Source organism: Piliocolobus tephrosceles, chromosome 20 (assembly GCF_002776525.5).
Source record: "Piliocolobus tephrosceles isolate RC106 chromosome 20, ASM277652v3, whole genome shotgun sequence".
Taxonomy (NCBI): Eukaryota; Metazoa; Chordata; class Mammalia; order Primates; family Cercopithecidae; genus Piliocolobus; species Piliocolobus tephrosceles.
The window spans coordinates 22,173,629-22,194,933 of NC_045453.1; the positions used below are offsets into that span (position 1 = coordinate 22,173,629).

At 47.1% G+C, this 21,305-nt stretch overlaps 1 protein-coding gene across 1 annotated transcript in view; it reads right to left on the minus strand.

Moving 5' to 3' along the window:
* The window catches only part of PTGIS (prostaglandin I2 synthase), a 64,009-nt gene that overhangs the window by 21,268 nt on the left and 21,436 nt on the right, over nucleotides 1-21,305 (minus strand). Inside the window, exons 2-5 of the mRNA XM_023184166.1 lie at nucleotides 20,924-21,047; nucleotides 18,646-18,824; nucleotides 14,914-15,057; nucleotides 10,203-10,354 (exon numbers count right to left, since the gene is read on the minus strand). Coding sequence (XP_023039934.1) covers nucleotides 10,203-10,354; nucleotides 14,914-15,057; nucleotides 18,646-18,824; nucleotides 20,924-21,047 — 599 coding nt within the window. The remainder of the gene's footprint in view (nucleotides 1-10,202; nucleotides 10,355-14,913; nucleotides 15,058-18,645; nucleotides 18,825-20,923; nucleotides 21,048-21,305) is intronic.

The following is a 21,305-nucleotide window of genomic DNA, read 5'->3' on the forward strand; positions in this document are numbered from 1 at the left end:
GAGGCTGCAGTGAGCAGAGATTGTACCACTGCACTCCAGCCTGGACAACAGAGCAAGATTCTGTCTCAAAAACAAAATTTTATATATATATAGCAGTGATTGGATCACGAGTCAAATCAGTTTACACTTGTATATCCCTTAGAGCAGTGCAGAGGACACACTAAACCTTACCTGAGAGTTATCTATCGCTATGATATGTTGTTAGCACAAAGCAAAGTGCCAGCAACCACATGTTTATTATGCATTTGTGGAAAAAAAGAAAAATAAGAATATAGTCACATTCACTTGCACTTGTCTGAAGGAACCCTAGAAGGATCCATTAGAAACAAATAAAACTAATTGATTATAAGCAGTGGGAGTTGGTGGAAGGGGATGTGACAAGAAAAGGAAGGAGACTTACCACTGTTACTAATTTTTTTCCAGCCTTACTGAGGTATAATTGACAAATGAAAATTCTTATTTAAGTTGCACAACATGATGTTTTGATACACATATACGGTGTGAAATGATTGCCACAATCAAGCTAATTAACATATCCATCACCTCACCTAGTTACATGCATGCTCACATGTGCATGCATGGTGAGAAGACTTAAGATCCACTCTCTTAGCAAATTTCAAGTATACAATACATTGTTACTAACTACCATCACCATTCTGTATATTAGGTCTCCGGAACTCATTCATCTTATAACTCAAAGTTTATACCCTCAACCAACACCTCCTGAGCCCCGGTAACCACTATTCCACTGTTCCTCTGAATTCAACTTTCTTAGCTCCCACATACAAATGACATCTTGCAGTATTTGATTTTCTGTGTCTGGCTTATTTCACTTACAATAATGTCTTCCAGGTTCATCCATATTCTTACAAATGGCAGATTTCTCCCTTTTTATGGCTGAATAACATTCTATCGTGTATTTACACACACAGCAGTCCTGTCTTATCCACAGCTTCACTTTCCAAGGTTTCCGTTACCCATGGTCAACCATGGTCCAAGAATATTAAATGAAAAACTCCAGACATAAACAATCCCTAAGTTTGAAATCGCATGCCAGTCTGCGTAGCATGATGAACTCTTGTGCCATCCTGCTCCGTCTTACCTAGGACGTGAATCATCCCTCTGTCCAGTGTATCCACGCTGCAGACCACACCTGCCCATTAGTCACTCAGGAGCCACCGTCTCGGTTATCACATCAACCGTCATGGTATGGTAGGACTTGTGTTCAAGTAACCCTTATTTTGTTTTTATTACAGTATATTGTTATAATTGGTTTCATTTTATTACTATGTTGTTAATCCCCTACTGTGCCTCATTTATACATTAAACTCTATCAGGGCCAGGGGTGGTAGCTCATGCCTGTAATCCCAGCACTTTGGGAGGCCAAGGCAGGCGGATGACCTGAGGTCGGGAGTTCGAGACTAACCTGACCAACATGGAGAAACCCCGTCTCTACTAAAAATACAAAATTAGCCGGGTATGGTGGCGCATGCCTGTAATCCCAGCTACCCAGGAGGCTGAGGCAGGAGAATCGCTTGAACCTGGGAGGCGGAGGTTGTGGTGAGCCAAGATTGCACCATTGCACTCCAGCCTGGGTGACAAGAGCGAAACTCCGTCTCAAAAAAAAAAAAAAAAAAAAAAAAAAATTAAATTCTGTCATAGTTCTCTATGACAGACAAAGACAAAACAGTATAAGACAAAACAGTATATACAGGGTTCAGTACCACCCGTGGTTCCAGGCATCCACTGGGGGTCTTGGAACATACCCCTGAGGTTGAGGGGGGCATTGTACCACTATCTCTGTATCTGTTCATCCACTGACGGACACTTAGGTTGTCTCCATGTCTCAGCTGTTGTGAATAACGCTGCAATGAAATGGAGGTGCAAGATAGCTCTTCAAGATAGTGAGTTCGTTTCCTTCGAATATATACCTAAAAGAGAGATTGCTGGATGATGTGGTAGCTCTATTTTTGATTTTTTAGGAACCTCCCTGCTGTTCTCCATGATGGCTATACCAATTTACATTCCCGCCAACAGCGCGAAAGAGTTCTCTTTTCTCCACATCCTTGCCAACACTTGTCATCTTTCGACATTTCTAATGGGTGTGTGGTGGTATCTCCTTGTGATTTAGATTTGCATTTTCCCGATGAGTAGTGATATTGAACACCTTTTCATACCTGTTGCCATTTGTATGTCTTCTTCGGGAAAAATGCCTGTTCTGGTCCTTTGTCCATTTTGCAGTCAGGTTATTTGGATTTTTTTTTTTTTTTTTTTTTTGAGGCGGAGTCGTGCTCTGTCACCAGGCTGGAGTGTGGTGGTGTGATCTCGGCTCACTGCAACCTCCATCTGCCAGGTTCAAGCAATTCTCCTGCCTCAGCCTCTGGAGTAGCTGGGACTATAGGCACGCACCACCACACCCAGCTAATTTTTATATTTTTTAGTAGAGACAGGGTTTCACCATGTTGGCCAGCATGGTCTTGATCTCTTGACCTCATGATCCGCCCGCCTCGGCCTCCCAAAGTGCTGGGATTACAGGCGTGAGCCACTGCACCCGGCTGTTATTTGGATTTTTTGGTATTGAGTTCTATGAGTTCCTTATATATTTTGGATTTTAACTCCGTATCGGGTATGTGGTTTATAATCTACTTTATATTTTTAATGTTTAAACCATGTGAAATAATTTTTAAAATAAAATAATAGAAAATCTGGCAAACCCCCAAAAAATAATTTCCAGTGAAACATCATATACTGTAGAGATTCAAGGAGTTCAGTGCATATGGGAGTGAGGAAGAGAAGATTCTGGAAAACTGAGCTTGGTGGCTCAACCTGGGGCCCTGCAGATGAGCCTTGGGCAACAGAGTGGCCACAAGCCCCAGGGGGTTATGGAGCATTTGAAAAGGGGCTGGCTCAAATGCAGCCACATTTAATATAGGGTAAGGGTAGACACTGGATTCCAGAGTCAGTATGAGAAACAAAATGTAAAATACCTTATTAACAATGTTTAACATTGGTTACATGCTGAAATACTAATAATGTTTTAGAAATACTGGCTTAAATAAAATGTAGTATTAAAATAGATTTCACCTCTATTTTTTCTTTTTTAAGGTGTCTAATATAAACTTTTAAATTACAAATGTGATTCCTATTATATGTCTATGTACAGCACTGTTCTAGAAGGATAACACCAAACTGATAGCAATAGTTACCTAGGGATAGATTTAGAGGGAATGTGGTCAAAAAAGAATTTTCCTTTTTGTAATATTCAATTTTTTTTTTTTTTACAAAAGTCAGGGGAGCCCAGTTAAGAGGCCCAGCTCTGTAGCAGAGTGCCTGACCTTGAACAAGTCACTTCACCTCTCAGCACTTCAGTTTTCTTGCCTGTAAATTGGGATAATAAAAGTACCCAACACAGAGGGTTATACACAGATCGAATGTGTTAACATCTAAAGCACAGAGATGCCTGACACAGACCTAATAAGCAGTTATATTATGAAATAACAAATCTTACTGAATGTTAGCAGATTATTAGCCTAAGGAGACACATGTTCATGAATTGCTTCTATAATTAAGAAATAATAATAAATTGTGAAATACAGAGCACAAAGTTAGAAGACAGAGGGCACTGAAATCCCAGCTTTTCCCTTCCTAGCAAGATGACCTTGGCCAAGTCACTTTGCATCTCTGAGCCTCAATTTCCCCCATGTGTAAAATGGGGGCCATCTAGCTCAAAGAATGGTTAGGAGGATTCAGAAAGATCACACACAGAACACACTTGGTATCGGTAGAGGTTTGTAAAATGCTACTTGCTACATTCTCTCCATTATGATGAGGTATTTCTTATTGGTGCAATGACTTGATGCCATGAATCAGGGCTGCCAGGCCCATGGTGATTGGCAGCCCACCAATTTAAACCAGATTGGTATATCTGGCTTAAATCCCAGAGTCCCCATGCTATGTAGCCTCGGCTGAGCCCCTGCCCATCTCTGGACCTCAGTCTCCTCATCCAAAAAATGAGGATCCAGACTGGAGTACTTCTCAAGATTTTTCTGGGAAACCCCTCTAGGCCCTCTAGATTTGGGGGCATAGTATAGAGAGGTCCCCAGGAGAGACACGTCTCTAAAGTCTTGTGTTTTACCTTTGAAATGCATCAGAGAGTTTTGCATCAGACTCTGATTCTTTGATATAAGAATGCCTTTTTCCCCAAAACAATGTTCAAATAAACAGCCCCCAAAATAATCCAGTAAAATAAATGTTCCAGACAGAAGCACTATGCTTAGCTTGGGGGCCTGTTTAACTGTCCCCTGTTCCCAACTCCCTACTGTATGAGAAACACCAGACTCAATGATGTAAGTGTCCTCAAAGGATTAACTTTCTTTTCAAATATATTTATACTTTAAAAGTGAAGGAAGAATAATGTATGAATACAGAAAAAAATAAGAAAAAAAAAGAGTCTAAGAGTTCAAATCCACATATTGTAAAAAATTATTTTCTCTCTACCCCTTCTCAGCCCATAACTAAATAAATTATGCATTCATCTAAAGGCCATCTATGCATCTAAAACAGAGTGGGACATACTGGTAGTGAATGAAATCTACTGTCACAAAAAAAGAGCAAGGTGCAGGCAGAGGGTATACTATGTCACCATATATACAGATTCAAGCAATTCTCCTGCCTCAGTCTGCCGAGTAGCTGGGATTACAGGCATGCATCACCACACCTGGATAATGTTTTTGTACTTTTAGTAGAGATGGGGTTTTGCCACGTTGGCCAGGCTGGTCTCGAACTCCTGACCTCAAGTGATCTGCCTGCTTCAGCCTCCCAAAGTGCTAGGATTACAGGTGTAAGCCACCACACCTGGCCATTTTTTAAAATGTTGGAGTATGTGTAGATTTTTGCCTGAAGTACAGGATCAAAGGAATGTGCATTTTATTTTATGTTTCAGCAGGTTCTGCCAAAAGAGGCTGCAATGCTTCAAGCACCCCACAGCAAGGTTTGGGGGCTGCTTTGCCCATATGCCTCTGGTGCCAACTAAGATGAGAAATCACCATCCCACATTGCCACCTGCTGCTCACATTGAGAAATGCATCCTTCCTATAGCCAACCCAGGGCTGCTCCCAGAGTAATGGGGGTAGTTCCTCTGTGTCTAACCAGACTCCTCTGGAGCATCTGTATGGAGGAAATGGTAATGGAGAAACCCAATTTTTCCTGGGGAAACAATCAGTGCTAGGATGCGGCAGGTGCTTTAAGCACAGGATTTTGCAGCCAGACAGACCAAGTTTCCACCTACCAGCTGCATGTCTATGACACGTGATCTCACCTCTCTGAGCCTCAGTTTCCTTATCTGCAATATGGGTATGTTAATAACAACCTTCCAGCATGGATGGCAAGATTCGGTAAGATCAAATGAGTCCCTCTAAAAAGATAATAAAGGACACAAACAGCTGACTCATAAAGAAGAAATGCAAACGGCTACTGAAACACAAAAAAAATACAAAAATCAGCCAGGCCCAGTGGCACGTGCCTATAGTCCCAGCTACTCGGGAGGCTGAGTTGGGAGGATCACTTGAGCCTGGGAGGTCAAGGTTGCAGTGAGCGAGATCTCGCCACTGCACTCCAGTCTGGGCAACAGAGCGAGACCCTGTTTCAAAACAACAACAACAACAAAGAAAAAAACCACACACACACACAGAGATGTTTCATCACAGTAGTAAGGGATATGCCATATAGAGTCAGATGTCCTTTTTTCCATCAGATTGGCAATTATTTAAAGGCTGATAACTGCATATTGGCAAGGTTGTGGTAACATGCAAATTAAAACAATAAGTTACCCACCTCTGCCCATCAGATTAGCAAACAAATGGAAAGACTGATGGCATCTGGTGGAGCAGATTTCTTCCCTTTATGTAGGTGGATGAATTGCTCTGTGGTTTTGGAAATGACGTGGCAGCAGCAGATAAAAATTCAATGTATAGGGCCTTTGACCTGGCAAAACCACTTCTAAGAAGTGGGCAGAGAGAAATGAAATCACCAGATGGTAGAATAGATACAAGTACAATGAAATGGTACAAAAGCAAAAAGAAAGACAGACAGAATATTGACATCTATCAGAGGGAAATGGCTAACTACTGAAACAGCCAAGTGAGGGCTAAAAAAATGTCTTGGTTTTTAGTGTTTGTTTTTGTTTTGAGACAGAGTCTCACTCCATCGCCCAGGCTGGAGTGCAGTGGCGCTATCTTGGCTCACTGTAACCTCCATCTCCCAGGCTCAAGTGATCCTCCCACCTCAGCCTCCCAAGTAGCTGGGATTACAGGCGTGTGCCACCATGCCTGGCTAATTTTTTTGTATCTTTGGTAGAGATTGGGTTTCGTCATGTTGGCCAGGCTGGTCGTAAACTCCTGACCTCAAGTGATCCACCTGTCTCGGCCTCCCAAAGTGCTGGGATTACAGGCGTGAGCCACTGTGCTCAGCCAGATGTCTTGTATTTTTAATGTCAATTTCATATCCTTCTACTTTGCTGGATTCATTTATTGCTGGAGTTGTTTTATTATTGATTTTCTGGGGTTCTCCAGATACAATATCAGATCATCTGCAAATAAGAATAGTTTTACTTCTTCTTTAAACATTCTGATGTCTATAATTGGTTTCTCTTATTTAATTGCATCAGCTAGTATCTCTAAAAGATGTTTATATCAACAGAGAAGAATGTACAGCTATATTGTTAGGTTAAAAACAGGTTGCAAATAATGGATACAATTTTTCTTTGTAAACACAGAGACACGGTAGATGTGTAGATGTTTATGTGTAGATGTGTAGATGTGCATTTATCTCTAGTTGTAAGAACATACAAAACACTGTGAAGGGATAATATCATCATGCTAACATTGGTTTCACAGGAAGCTGGGCTTGGAAGAAGGGGTATTATATTTTATACAACCTGTAACTCTGCATTGTTAACCACAAGATTATGTTTCTCTCATAATGTAAACAAAATCAATAATGCGTTAAAGTTTGGCTTTTAAAAATATATAAGCAAAAGGAAATGGGCGATGAAGTGTTTGAGCATTGACTATGACAAGGCTTAACCTCGTATCTGGCACATAGTAAGCGCTCAGCAAACAGTGCTTTTTCTTTTTCTTTTCTTTTTCTGTCGCCCAGGCTGGAACGCAGTGGCACAATCTTGGCTCAGTGCAACCTCCGCCCGCAGGGTTCTAGCAATTCTCCTACCTCAGCTTCCTGGGTAGCTGAGATTACAGATGCCCACCACCACGCCTGGCTAATTTTTTTGTATATTTAGTAGAGACAGTTTCGCCATGTTGGCCAGGCTGGTCTTGAACTCCTGACCTCAGGTGATCCACCTGCCACGGCCTCCCAAAGTGCTGGGATTACAGGCATGAGCCACCGCGCCCAGCCACAATGCTTTTTCTTGTTACCTCAGCCAATTCTAACAGCCGCCCTCTAGGAAGATCCTGCTGTTCCCCCTGTTTTACAGATGAGCTCACTGAGGCACAGAGAGAACACACAGATATAGGGATGGGGAGCCGGTAAAGCTCTTCAAGCCCTCAGAGCCCAGACTCTGTCTTAGCCACTCCCCTCCACAGTCCCTCCAGAGAAAGGAACTGAGGCAAGTAGAAGTAACTTGCTCCGAGTCACCAGCAAGGAAGCAGCAGCACAGTAGTTCAAATCCAGGCCTCTGACGCAAGCCTCTGAGCCCAGCACACACAGCACTTCCCAACCTTCTCAGGACACTTGTCAGGCATGCAGTTTTCCAGGCTGTCCCCTGGAGATCTGGATTCCTACGACCCAGATGGGGCTGAGGGACTTATGTTAGGAACAAGGGCCTGAGAGGATTCTGCTCATCAGGGAAGTTGGGGGCACATGGCCCAGGGAATGGCGCCGCCCAGTGGTTCCTACACACAGAATCAGCCAGGACACTCCACCAACACTGAGTCCGCTCTGCAGCCACAAAAACAGATGAGGTAGATTTTTACAAATCGATGTGGAAATACTGTACACAGGGAGTTGAGTGAAAGCTGTAAGTGGTAGAACAATTATTCTAGTGTGATATATCTAAGTTATAAAAGTACAGGCCGGGCCGTGCATGGTGGCTCATGCCTGTAACCCCAACACTTTGGGAGGTTGAGGCGGGCAGATCTGTTGAGCTCAGGAGTTTAAGACCAGCCTGGCCAACATGGCAAAATGCCGTCTCTACTAAAAATACAAAAACTAGCCGGGTGTGGTGGTGCCTGCCTGTAATCCCAGCTACTCAGGAGGCTGAGGCAGGAGAATTGCTTGAACCCGGGAGGCAGAGGTTGCAGTGATCTGAGACTGTGCCACTGCACTCCAGCCTGGACAACAGGGCAAGACTCCATCTCAAAAAAAAAAAAAAAAAAAAACCAGAAACAAAAACAAAAACAAAACACAGGCCAACAGCTAAGTGAAATGCATGTGTGCACTGAAAGACACATACAAGAATGTTCACAACAACCTCTTCCTAACAGCTCCAAACTGGGGACTATTCAAATGTCTATCAACCAGGAATGGATAAACAAATTGTGGTATATTTCTTTAATGAAATGCTATACAGCAATAAAAAGAACAAGTTGTTGGCCAGGCACAGTGGCTCACGTCTACAATCCCAACACTTTGGGAGGCCAAGGTGGGAGGATTGCTTGAGCCCAGGAGTTGGAGACCAGCCTGGGAAACATAGTGAAACCCCATCTCTACAAAAAAATTTAAGAATTAGCCAGGCATAGTGGCACATGCCTGTAGTCTCAGCTACTCAAGAAGCTGAGGTGGAAGGATTGCTTGATCCCAGGAGATTGAGGCTGCAGTGAGCCAAGATTGCACCACTGCACTCCAGCCTGGGTGACAGAGTAAGACCCTGGTTCAGGAAAAAAAAAAAAAAAAAAAGGCATGGTGGCTCACTCCCATAATCTTAGCACTTTGGGGGGCCAAGGCAGGAGGACTGCTTGAGCCCAGGAATTCAAGACCAGTATAGGTAACATAGCAAGACCCCCATCTCAAAAAAATTGTTTTTAAGACAAAAATAAATAAATAAATAAATAAATAAATAAAAACTGGATTGTTGATCCATATAACAACCTGGATGAATCTCCCAACATTAAGTTGAGTGAAATAAACCAGACATAAAAGGGCATATGCTGTGTGATTCCATTTCTAGGAAGTTGAAGAACAGGCAAAACTAACTGGAGGTAAAAGAAACCAGTATAGTGGCTACCTCGGGGGGTGAATACTGGCTGGGAAAGAGCATAAAAAGTTTAGATCTACCTCTCAGTGCATTTATTTATTTATTTATTTATTTATTTGAGACAGAGTCTGGCTCTGTCACCTAGGTTGGAGTGCAGTGGCATGATTGCAGCTCTGCAGCTCACTGCAACCTCCAGCTCCTAGGTTCAAGCTATTCTCCTGGCTCAGCCTCCCGAGTAGCTGGGATTGCAGGTGTCTGCCACCATGCCTGGCTAATTTTTGTATTTTTAGTAGAGATGGGGTTTCACCATGTTGACCAGGCTGATCTCGAACTCCTGGCCCCAAGTGATCTGCCCACCTCAGCCTCCCAAAGCGCTGGGATTATAGGCGTGAGCCACCACACCTGACCTTTCAGTGCATTTAGATGTGTGTGCTTTCCTGTATATAAATTATACCTCAGTAAAAAACAAGAAGTTAAAAGCCTCAAAAATAAAAAACAATAACAATAACACACAACTGTGTATGTGTTTAGAGAAAGTGCTCCCAGGATGTACTCCAAGCTAGTGATGGTGGTTGCCTCTGTAGAGGGAAGTGGTGCGCTGAGGCTGGGGAGAAAGTGGAGTGCTCTTTTATTCTTCCCTCTAAATTATTCTATATGGCTTGAAGTTTTTGTAATCAGCACAAACTACTTGTAAAAACGTTTAAAGCAACTCAAACCTTAAAACAAAAAAAAAGAACACACACACACACACAGATTCTCAGGCCCCACTCCAAATGTGCTGAATCAGAATTTCCACCAGAAACCCAAGCTCTCCTCCAAGCCCTGGCTCCCCACCATTACGCCCTTGCATACCCCCAGGGATGGGTTCTTACTGCCTCCCAGGGCATTGGATGTCCTTCCGCCTGTGTTGCCTCTGGTCCTCCACCTTGAGTTGGGCTCCCCCTCTGGGTCTTTCCATCCTCCCCATCACCACTGGGGCCCCCATGGTGCTCACCTACTGACAGGGAGCCGCGGGCCAGTTTGGGGAGCAGCCGGTCGAGCTGGCGGAAGGTGTGGAAGACATCAGCTGAATGGACGCGGTCCTGGGCCTGGCTTTGATGGGTGCGTGGCAGCGCCTCGATTCCGTAAAGAGTCAGGTAGCCGGCTCTGAGGGCAGCAGACAGAGGGTCAGGGGTCCTCCTGGGACACTCACACATAGCCACAGCTACTCACAGAAGCTTCGTTCATACACCCAATGAGCACCTACTAATCCTACTGTGCACCAGAGACCATTCTGGGCACTGAACAGTTGGCAGTGAAAAAAACAAAAATCCCTGTCCTCAAGGAGCGGACCTCTCAGCACACGGAGACAGACAACAGACCAGAGGATGAGTAAAATGAGTCATGTGCCAACTGGTGCCCCACGGCACTGTCAGACACAAAGCTGGGTAGCAGGATGTGAGGGCGGGGGCTGTGGTGTCAGGTGCCAGGTGAGGGAGGGGCTGGCATTAAGCTGACAGCTGAAGACTGAGAAGGAGCCAGCCGTGGGCAGAGCAGAGGGAGGGGTCGGAAGCAGAGTAAGCACCAGGTGCGGTGTCCTGGGGCAGGAGGGGGCCCGGTGCTGGGGAGCAGCAAGGAGGCTGATGAGGCTGCAGCAGAGAGCTCGAGGGGACGGGGCTGAAGTGGGGGCACAGAAAAGGGGAGGAGATGCCTGCTCCCGGGGAGGGATTCAGGGAAGACTTGCTGGAGGAGGGAAGATCTGAGCTGAGATCTGCAGGATGATCGGGGGAAGCAGAAGAGGAACGTGTTCAGGCAACAGGCACAGCCTGTGCAAAGGCCCAGAGCTGAGGGTGCAACCGTGCCTGGTGGGAGAGGTGCCAGGTGTGGCTGGTCCAGGCACTGGAGCTGGGGTATGAGGCAGAGGGCGGGAGGGCCTGGGGCTGTCAGAGCTGGTCATGCAGGGCAGGGCATTTGCAACAGTGAGAAGGTTCTGCTTGACCTGAGGGGCTCTGGGAGGCCCGAGAAGGAGGTCAGAGCCTGGTCAGGTGTGAAAAAGAGTAAGACATGGGAGCTAGCATGTACTCTCACTGAGGCACACTTATGCACATGCACACACAGGACCACGCTCAGAGGACACGCCTTCACCTCAAGCCCCCTTTGGCTGCCCCAGGAGTCCAGCCCCAGCCCAGCCTGCTAACCTCAGTCCTGGGAGGGAAACTGCAGGTTTTCATTTTGTCCTCAAGGTGAGTAGGGCTGCGGCCTCAGCAGAGAGTTGCAACAGAGAGACACAACCAAAGCCCCAGGGCCTTACCCTCTCACCCTCCCCTTGAGCTCCTGGGTCCCTGTGCAGACAAAGACCAGGGACCAGGATCTCTCAGGAGAGGGGTTTGCCCAAATGAAGAGAGAATAGAAGCAGGAATGAGGGTGGGTGGGGGCTGAGAGAGGCCTGCGTGGTCCGGGCTCTGTCCTTCACCTGCACAGTGGTGGCAGAAGTTGTAAAGGTGCAGCCCACACACTGGATTCAGTCCGCAAATGTGTTTTATCAAGGGAGCTCCTAAAAACAAACTAAACCTTCCTTCAGACATTTGGGGAAACTCACATAAAATCTGGACTTCCCACTCGTCTCATCTTGAAAAAGGAACCCGGCTGACCTGCGGTCCCACCTGGAAACCTGGCAGGAGCAGAGTTGCAGCCGCCCCTTTTAGACAGACACGGGCTCGCCAGGCCGCCGCAGTACTCCCAAGGCCCTGTGGTCTTGGTGACACTGCATTTGACACTGGTCGTCATTTACCATCACACTTGCACTGTTGTTTTTTCCTAACTCAGAGAACCATTTCCCTGTACATGTATTTCTACCAAAACAGGGAACGAAAAATAAACCAAAAAAGTAAACTGGGCCGGGAGGGGTGGCTCACGACGGTAATCCTAGCACTTTGGGAGGCCGAGGCTGGTATACCACCTGAGGTCAGGAGTTCGAGACCAGCCTGGCCAACATGGTGAAATCCCCTCTCTACTAAAAATACAAAAAATTAGCTGGGTGTGGTGGCGGATGCCTGTAATCCCAGCTACTCAGGAGGCTGAGGTGGGAAAATAGCTTGAATCTGGGAGGCGGAGGTTGCAGTGAGCAGAGATCGCACCATTATTGCACTCCAGCCTGGGCAAAAGAGCGAAATTCCGTCTTAAAAATAAATAAAATAAAATAAAGGAAAAGAAAAGGAAATAAAAAGAAAAAGTAAACCCAGAGGACCACAAGGTTTTGCTCTGTGGAAGTGAAGCCGGCAGTTTCATATCAAAACAGCACGGCTGAAGACAGGATAATCCCATATGTAAATACACCCAAGACCCACAGGCGGCGCTAGAGTCATAAAGAAAAATAAAGCTGAACCGAGCGGGGTCATGGGAGACAGCCATCACGAAAATGGGACTCAAGAAAGACATCTCTGAGCAGATGGCGCTCGCGATGAGGCTTGAACGAAGTGGGGTGGGAGCCACGCAGACATGTGGGGAACAGCATTCCCAGGCAAGGGAACAGAAACAGCAAAGGCCACAAAGAGAGAGCGTGCCCGACCTGCTCAACGGGCAGTAGAGAGGTAGGTGGGAGGAGGGGAGGCCAGGGCTACAAGGTGAGGACAGAGGAGAACTTTGGGTGTGACTCAGTGAGGCCAGGGCCAACACAGGCCAGGCTGGTGGGTATAAGAGGTGGCACCTCACAGTTCGGGCTGCCTGAATCTGCACCCCCTTCACCTCTGTGTCCCTGCCATCCAACTCACCCATTCCCTTTCTATTTCAGGGGCTGCCGATAGCAGTGGAAAGGCCTACAGCTGCCAAACCAGAAGGCAGGAGCTCCAGCCTAGGCCTCAGGCCCTAAAGACACAGTTACGGATTTACAGGTATGGATTTACATCTGATTCCCCCTGAGCCGATTCCCCCGTGCCTGCCTCCATGGAGCCTAGCCAGACCCAGCTGCCCCCCAGCCTGCCTCTCTGACTTCTTTGTCTGCACAGGGATGGGGAGCCAGGAGGCCTGGGAGGACCCCTACTGTGAACTTGCTGGGTAGTTTCAGCTGCCCTCTCTGGACCTCAGTCCCCATCATACAATGACAGGGTGGATCAGACCAGCATCACCCACACCAATTACAGCTCCTTGATGCTGTTTATACCACCCCAGGGTGAAACAAAAAGAATGGGAACGGTTAGTGTGCAGAGGGCTGTGGCTGAGGGTGCAGACTCCGGGGCCAGCCCTGTCCTGACCCCAACACAGGCCTCTGGGCAAATGACTCAGGCTCTCCAGGTCTGTTTTCTCATCTGTCAAATGGAGTATGTAAAGTCCTAGCCTCCTAGAGCAATTGTGAGCATTAAATGAGCTGAGACACAGAGTCTACACATACGCACACACACGTCATAAAGGCACCCACATGCCCGTACGTGTCAACGAATGGCTGCCCTTTATCCTAGAACTATGTTGCTCTAATTTCTTGGAGGGGTTGAAAGGTCCTTTTTAAAATTTAATTTAAATTAAATCAAATTCTGGTTGGTTAAGGGCACCACTAAAAATCAAGGAGCTGTCCTTAACACCACTCTTTGCCTCGCACCCACACCCATGCTCCCCCACCTCCACCGCTGCCCCAGTCAAATCCTCCAGCAGAGCCAGTGAACTCTACCTCCAAAAGCTACCCAAATTCTCACCACCTCCCTGGGCCACCATCATCCTCTCACCTCGGTGACACCTGGCAGCCTTCTGCTGGGTCCTCCTGCCTCCCTCTCCACCCCTCCCTACCCCTACAGTCCATCCTCTATCCAGCAGCCAGAGGGGCCTTTCAAACTAAGTCTGATCATGTCCTGCCCCTGTGCAAACCCCTCATGTCACCTGATCTTACTCAGCCTAATTTCCAAAGCCTTCCCTGGCCTCCCAACTGCCTGAGGCCTGTTTCTGCCCATTTCTCTGACCTCCTCTCCGCCTTTCCTCCTTGGCTGTTTAAGCTGTAGCCACACTGGACCTCTCGCTGAGCTTCCTCCCACCTCTGGGCCTTTGCACCTGCCGCTTCCCCTGCCTAGAGTCTTGGCGTGGTGGGCACTTTGCAGTTAGGTCTTGGCTCAGAAGCCAGACCCCCAGAGCGTGACCCTGCCTTGTCAGTCGGCCTAAGAAAGCCCCCCAGATGCTGTCACCCCACCTATGGATCTCTGCCATTGTGTTTACCACTCTCTGACCTAACTCAATTCGGCCTCCCCAACTGGAGCGTCAGCCGAGTGAATTTGGGGACCTCATCTGTCCTGTTCCCTGCTGTATCCCCAGAGCCTGGAATAGTGCCTGGCACTGCTGAAGGAAGGAATGTTCGGTCATGTAGTTTTTAACATACATTTACAAGACCGGATAAAAGGTTAAGGTCCCAAGTTGATCTCCCAAACATTTTGTTTTCTGTTCTGTGAAATCCTGAAGTCTGGAAGCCACAGGACAAGATGGCCTCTGAAGTCTTGCTCTACGACTTCCTCTCTGATGACCTGTAAGGTCCCATTTCCAGCCAGGGTTTCCTTTTACAGTTCATGAGCTAGGTCGGATGAACACCCGGGGCCCTGGTGCGTGGCGTCTTTCCTACAGTCCTTGCTTTGCGCGTCTCAAATTTTTTCCCCCACCAACAGAGTCCTCTCGGTTCCCTTGACCACTGCTCATGGCTGACACAGGTCAAAGTGCCGGGCCCTAGCAGGAGGGTGGGGGCTGCACAGCCTCACCTGAGCAGGGAGCTGTAGGAGAAGTCAAGGAGACCCATTTCATGCCAGCCACTGCCCGCTTCCGTAGCGTCGCCCAACAGCACCGTGTGGAGGTTTGTATACATGGCTTCCGTGAGTGCCTGGAGCTCTCTGTGGAGGAGAGTCCTGAGGCAGGAAACAAAAGCATGAAAATTCGGCTTCCAAAGGGAAATATACACCTACAGCCACCTCCCTCCCCAAACCTCAGGGTCCCAGAGCTCAAGTTCCCCATTGGCAAAGAGGTCTTGCGGAAGAGTAGCTTAAATAAGAGAGTATTATTATGAATGTCATCGTCAACAATAGTCACCATCTGTTGTACTAAGCATAATGATCTCATTTCATCTTCTGACAAACCTGGGAATAAGAGTTACTATTATGACTCCATTTTACAGATGGAGAAACTCAGAAACAGAGAGGAAAGCGACTTGCCCAAGGTCACACAGCCAGTAGGTGATATAAGCGGGACTGAAATCCCTGGTCTGCCCAACGCCAGAGTCTGAATTCTTAACCAGGAGAGTCTGTCCTTCCCCAAGGCACACAGCTTGGATAAGGGACCCATAGCGTTCTGGAAGAGAAGGAATTGAAAAGCAACTCATCTCTCCCTGAAATCTGAAGACAGGAAGATCTGTTGGAATAGTTGTGGTGTTCCCTGACTCAGGCCTGTCAATAAGATGTGACCCTGGCCAGGCATGGTGGCTCCCGCCTGTAATCCCAGCACTCTAGGAGGCCGAGATGGGAGGATCGCTTGAGTCCAGGAGTTCAAGATCAACCTGGGCAACATAGTGAGACCCCATCTCAACAAAAAATAAAATATTAGCCAGGGGTGGTGGCTTGCACCTGTAATCCCAGCTACTTGAGAGGCTGAGATGGGAGGATCGCCTGAGTCTAAGAGCTCAAGACCAGCCTGGGCAACATAGTGAGACCCTGCCTCTGCAAAAATAGAATAAATACATAAATAATAATTAGCCAGATGTGGTAGCAAGCATCTGTAGTCCCAGCTACTCAGGAGGCTGAAGGGGGGAGGATTGCTTGAGTCCAGGAGTTCAGAGCTGCAGTGAGCTATGATCACACCATTACACTCCAGCCTGGGCAACATAGCAAGACTCTGTCTCTTAAAAACAGAAAAAGAAGGCTGGGTGCAGTGGTTCACACCTGTAATCCCAGCACTTTGGGAGGCTGAGGCGGGCAGATCGCCTGAGGTCGGGAGTTCGAGACCAGCCTGGCCAGCAAAGTGAAACCCCGTCTCTATTAAAAATATAAAAATTAGCCAGGCATAGTGGCACGTGCCTGTAATCCCAGCTACTCGGGAAGATGAGGCAGGATAATTGCTTGAACCTGGGAGGCAGAGGTTGCAGTGAGCCAAGATCGTACCATTGCACTCCAGCCTGGGCAACAAGAGGGAAACTCCATCTCAAAAACAAAAAAAAAAATAAAAAAAAAAAAAAAAAAGAAAGAAAGAAAAAGACATGACACAAGGAAAAAGGGATGTGGGCTGGGGACCTGGTCTCATTGTATGGACTTGCACAGAGTGAGGAGACGTCTGGGACAGTGCACGGCAGAAGCTGGAAGCTCCCTTGTACTGAGCCTCCATGACACGAAGTCTACATTGAGTCACGACTGAGGATATGATTAGAGGCCAAGAAAGGGGGATCCTGCATCTAAGTCTAAGGCCCCTCTGCTCCTTGTGTAGGATCTAGACCGAAAAGGATATCCCTACAGCAAGTGAACCGGGGTGTCCATGGGAAGTAGGATGGACACCTTTAGACTGAGTAAGCCAGGAGTGCCTGGGTAATCCACCAGGGCAGGGTCTGCACAGGGCATCCATGAACTCCTGGGTATGAAAAGGTTTGGGATGTTCAAGTTGGAACATAGTGGGGAAAACGACAGACAGGGCTCATGACTCATGTATGACAATGCATGTGAAGGGTTCTGCACGGTGCCTGGCACATCGTAAGTGCTCAATACATGGGATCTGGCCTTCAATGGACCCTGACCCAGTTGTTCTCCCCACCCCACCCCAAGTGCTGGTCCTCAGCAGAGACAGGCCCTCAACATATGTGGCTGCTGTGCCAGAAGACATCACGCCAGCTTGTAAGAAATCCAGAAAATTCCTGAGGCAAACACTGGAGGAAACTGGGATCCTCCCTGGGTAGCAGGGGCAGATTCAGTGAGCTGTGGATTCCTATTGCTAGTGGGATCCCCAGGGTCCCCCTGGAATGTCAGGACCCAGGACACTCAGGCTCCAAGCAGCTGCCTCCAGGCCAAGGTTCAGAGCAGGCATCACATCTCATCAACATCCACCTCATCATGCTGGCCTTGCTTCGGCCTTAACTATCCTGCAAAACAGGTTCCTCGTTGCCCTTTCTAACCTCCACAGGGTATTCTTCCTGGAGACAGATCACTGAAGACTGTCATTGGACTGCGTGAACTCTGCAGGGGCGGACACAGGGTCTTATCTGCCTTAGTATTGTAGATGAAGGAGAACGGGCTGTGAAGTCAGCGGACCTGGGTTCAAATCCCAGTTCTGCCACTTACTAGCAGCAGACTTTGAGCAAGTCACTTCACTCCTCTGAGCCTCTGTGTCCTCATCAGTAAAATAAGGATAAAAATGCCCACCTCTTGAGGCTAATGCACAGATATGAAAGTGAGCTTATCAGACACCTGGCCTATAATAGCTGCCTTCAAATGGTGGTTGGCATCATTCTGCACACCCTGCATCCAGGGCAATGACCAGGGTACAATGGGTCCTCAGATGTCTGCTGAATGAATGCAGAGCAAACATGTTCATCTGTTCTCTTATTGATATGATTACTCCATACGTGGCCAGGCATGGTGACTCAACGCCTGTAATCCCAGCACTTTGGGAGGCCGCCCAGCACTTCAGGGCGGACCACCTGCGGTCAGGAGTTCGAGACCAGCCTGGACAACATGATGAAACCCTGTCTCTACTAAAAATACAAAAATTAGCTGGGTGTGGCAGCGCGTGCCTATAATCCCAGCTTCCTGGGAGGCTGAGGCAGGAGAATCGCTTGAACCTGGGAGGCGGAAGTTGCAGTGAGCTGAGATCGCACCACTGCACTCCAGCCTGGGTGACAGCGAGAGACTCTGTCTCAAAATAAATAAATAAATAAAATAAAAATAAATAAAATAAAAAGATTCCTCCATATGTTTCAGGAGCTGTACCACTTCCAGCTATGTGGCCTAAGACAAGTCACTTATCTGAGCTCCAGTGGCTGCATCTGTGAAATGGGGCTGTAAGTTACTTAGTCTCCAGCATTGTTGTGAAGACTAATGGGATAATGCACGCTGCCTGGCAGAGTATGGACTTAGAAATACTCGTCACCCCACCTCTCTCCTTCATTTTACAGAGGAGGAAACAGAGGGTCAGAGAGGGAAACAGGTTTGTCCAAAGTCACAAAGATAGGGAGTGATGGGGCTGGGATTTGAATTTAGGTGTGGCTGACCCAAATCCTCTTACTAAAATCAGGGCTGCTTCCAAAAAAAAAAAAGGAAAAAAAAACAAAGATGAGAAACAAAGAGTTCTTCTTCCATGCAATTCTTTTGGGTTGTTTTTTGTTTTGTTTCTGTTTGTGTTCTCAAGATGAAATGTCTTTACTGGACACTTGCTTTGGAACCGAGCATGACTTGGGCCACATGGGTAGAAGTGAGTCGCCCACCCTGGCCCGCCCCCAGGTGCCATCTCCAGCCACTCACGGTTTCATCCTGGCCTTTTCATCACTGGGGCTGTAATGTGGAAGCTGCACATCAAAAATCCTCTCCATGAGGAAGACGGCATAGGCATGGAAGTCGAGCCTGGTGCGAGACTCCCACACCACCGCGTCGTAGGAGTGTGGGTCCAGGAGGACGGTGACATACCTGCCCCCAACCAGTATCTGTGGGAAGTTGCCAGGGATAGAGTGAAGAGTGTCACTGTGAACAGCAGCCGCTCTCAGTGGTCAGGGCCTTACTATGCGCCAGGCACTGCCCCACTGGACAGCAACAGACTATGTTCTCTTATCAATGCCTTACTACCACCTACCACCCTGTGAGGTAGGGACCATCACTCACCCATTTATAGCTGAAAAAGTGAGGCTTAGAAAGGAGATGAAATGTGCCCAAGATCTCATAGCTGAGAAATGGCAGGGCTAGGACTGGAATTTGGGAATATTGGGGCTTTTTAAAAATCAAAGACTATGTTCTTTACCAGCTCACTCTTAAGCACCTGCCATGACTATCTTGGTTATTGCCATATCTCCAGCAGCCAGGAGAGAAGGCGGCAGATGGATCCTGTGCACATCATGCGTGGATGGATGGATGGATGGATGGATGGATGGATGGATGGATAGATGGTTGGATGGATGGATGAGAGAATGGATGGATGGATGGAAGGATGGATGGATAAGTGGATGGATGAATGGATGGGTGGATGAATGGATGGATGAATGAAAGAATGGATGGATGGATGGATGGATGGATGGATGGATGGATGGAAGAATGGATGGATGGATGGATGGATGGAAGAATGAATGAAAACATGGATGGATGGATGGATGGATGGATGGATGGATGGATGGATGGATGCTGTTGGGTAAATTCCAGTGGGTGGATTGTAGAAGAGTAAATGGGCAGATGGATGGATGGGTGAATGGATAAATGAGTGGAAGGAAGGAAGGAAGGAAGGAAGGAAGGAAGGAAGGAAGGAAGGTGCTGGGTAAATACTTGTGGATAGAATGTTAGGTGGATAAATGGAAGGATAGATCAATGAATCTATGTTGGATGGAAAGATGGATGAAAAGGCAGCTAGAGGTTGGTTGGAAACCAAATGTATGAATAAATGTTGGGTACATGGATGAGAGAATGCTAGGTAGATACTGGGTAAAGTGAAGGATGAATGTTGATTGGATGGAAGTTGGAAGGATACATGGAAGGTGGATGGGTAGGTGGATGTCATTTGAATAGATGTTGTAAGGATGGATGGATGAGATATAAATAGATGTATATCCAGTGGAGAGACATTGAATACTGAATATAGCTGAGTGTTGGGTGGATAGTGGCAATGAATAGAAAGATGCGTAGATAAATAGAAAAATGAAAATTGGTGGGAACTGACTAGTTATCCCTCGGTATCCATGGAGGATTGGTTCCAGGACCTCCTGCAGATACTAAAATCTATGGATGTCCTTGATGTAAAATGGCATAATATTTGCAAATAAGCTACATGCATCCTCCCATATACTTTAAGTCATCTCTAAATTACTTATAATACCTAACACAATGTAAATGCTATATAAATAGTTGTTATACTATACTTTTAGGGAAGAATTACAAGAAAAAAAAGTCTATAAAAGTTTGGTACCAACACATTTTTCCCCAAATATTTTCAATTCGTGGCTGGCTGAATCCAGAGATATGGAACCCACCCATGGATACAGAGGGCCAACTGTATACGGATGAAAGTTGGATGAATGTTGGATCCATGAGTGGAAGAACGCTGGGTAGATCTGGGTAGACAGATGAAGGTATAGAAGATGGATAAATGAATTGACAGATGTCGGGTGAATCTTTGAAAAGACTGATGGGTGAGTGGATAGACGGAGGTTGACGAATGAATGCTGGGTGGATATAAGGATGGAAGGATGCTTGGTAGACACCAGGTGGACAGGCAGAAGAATGGAATGGGAAGATGGATGTTGAACAGATGGAAATGGAATGGATAGATGGAGGTCAGCTACACAGATGTACAAGTACTAGAGAGATACTGAGTGACTACATAACTCCACGCTGGGAAGAGCAAGAGGGAGACTGAAGGGATGATGTTAGGTCAGAGTTGGGTATGCAGCTGGACAGGCAGCTGGATAGAGTTGGCTCGACCACTCGGATGGATGTTGGATGGGGGGTTGGCATAGGGACAGATGTTGAAGGAATCAGCAGAAACCAGATATGAGGCTCAGCTGCTCATCCCCATCCCTCCCCAGGCACAAGAGGCACTTACAGTAAATATGTCACCGTGCTTCTCCTTCATCCTTGTGAGGAAGCTGGCAGCATCTTTTCCAAAGTCCAAGGCATACCCCAACCAGGGGATGCTCCCCAGGTCCAGCGGAGGCTCACCGGGTCGCCTACAGAAGCCATGGAACTTGTCACCATTTGATGAGGCAAGGAAGGGCATAAAGAGTGTAGGTTGTAGGGTGTGATTTTGAATGGAGCAGTCAGGGACGTAATTTGAATGGAGCAGTAGGGGACATAATTTGGCTCAGGTTTTTGCAGGATCTTTTTGGCTGTGGTGCAGAGAATGGACTGTGGTGGGTGGGAGCAGAGGCTGGGGGTCAGCTCATGTCTGGTACATGGCGTGGGTTCCATTAGAGGTGGTCATCTCT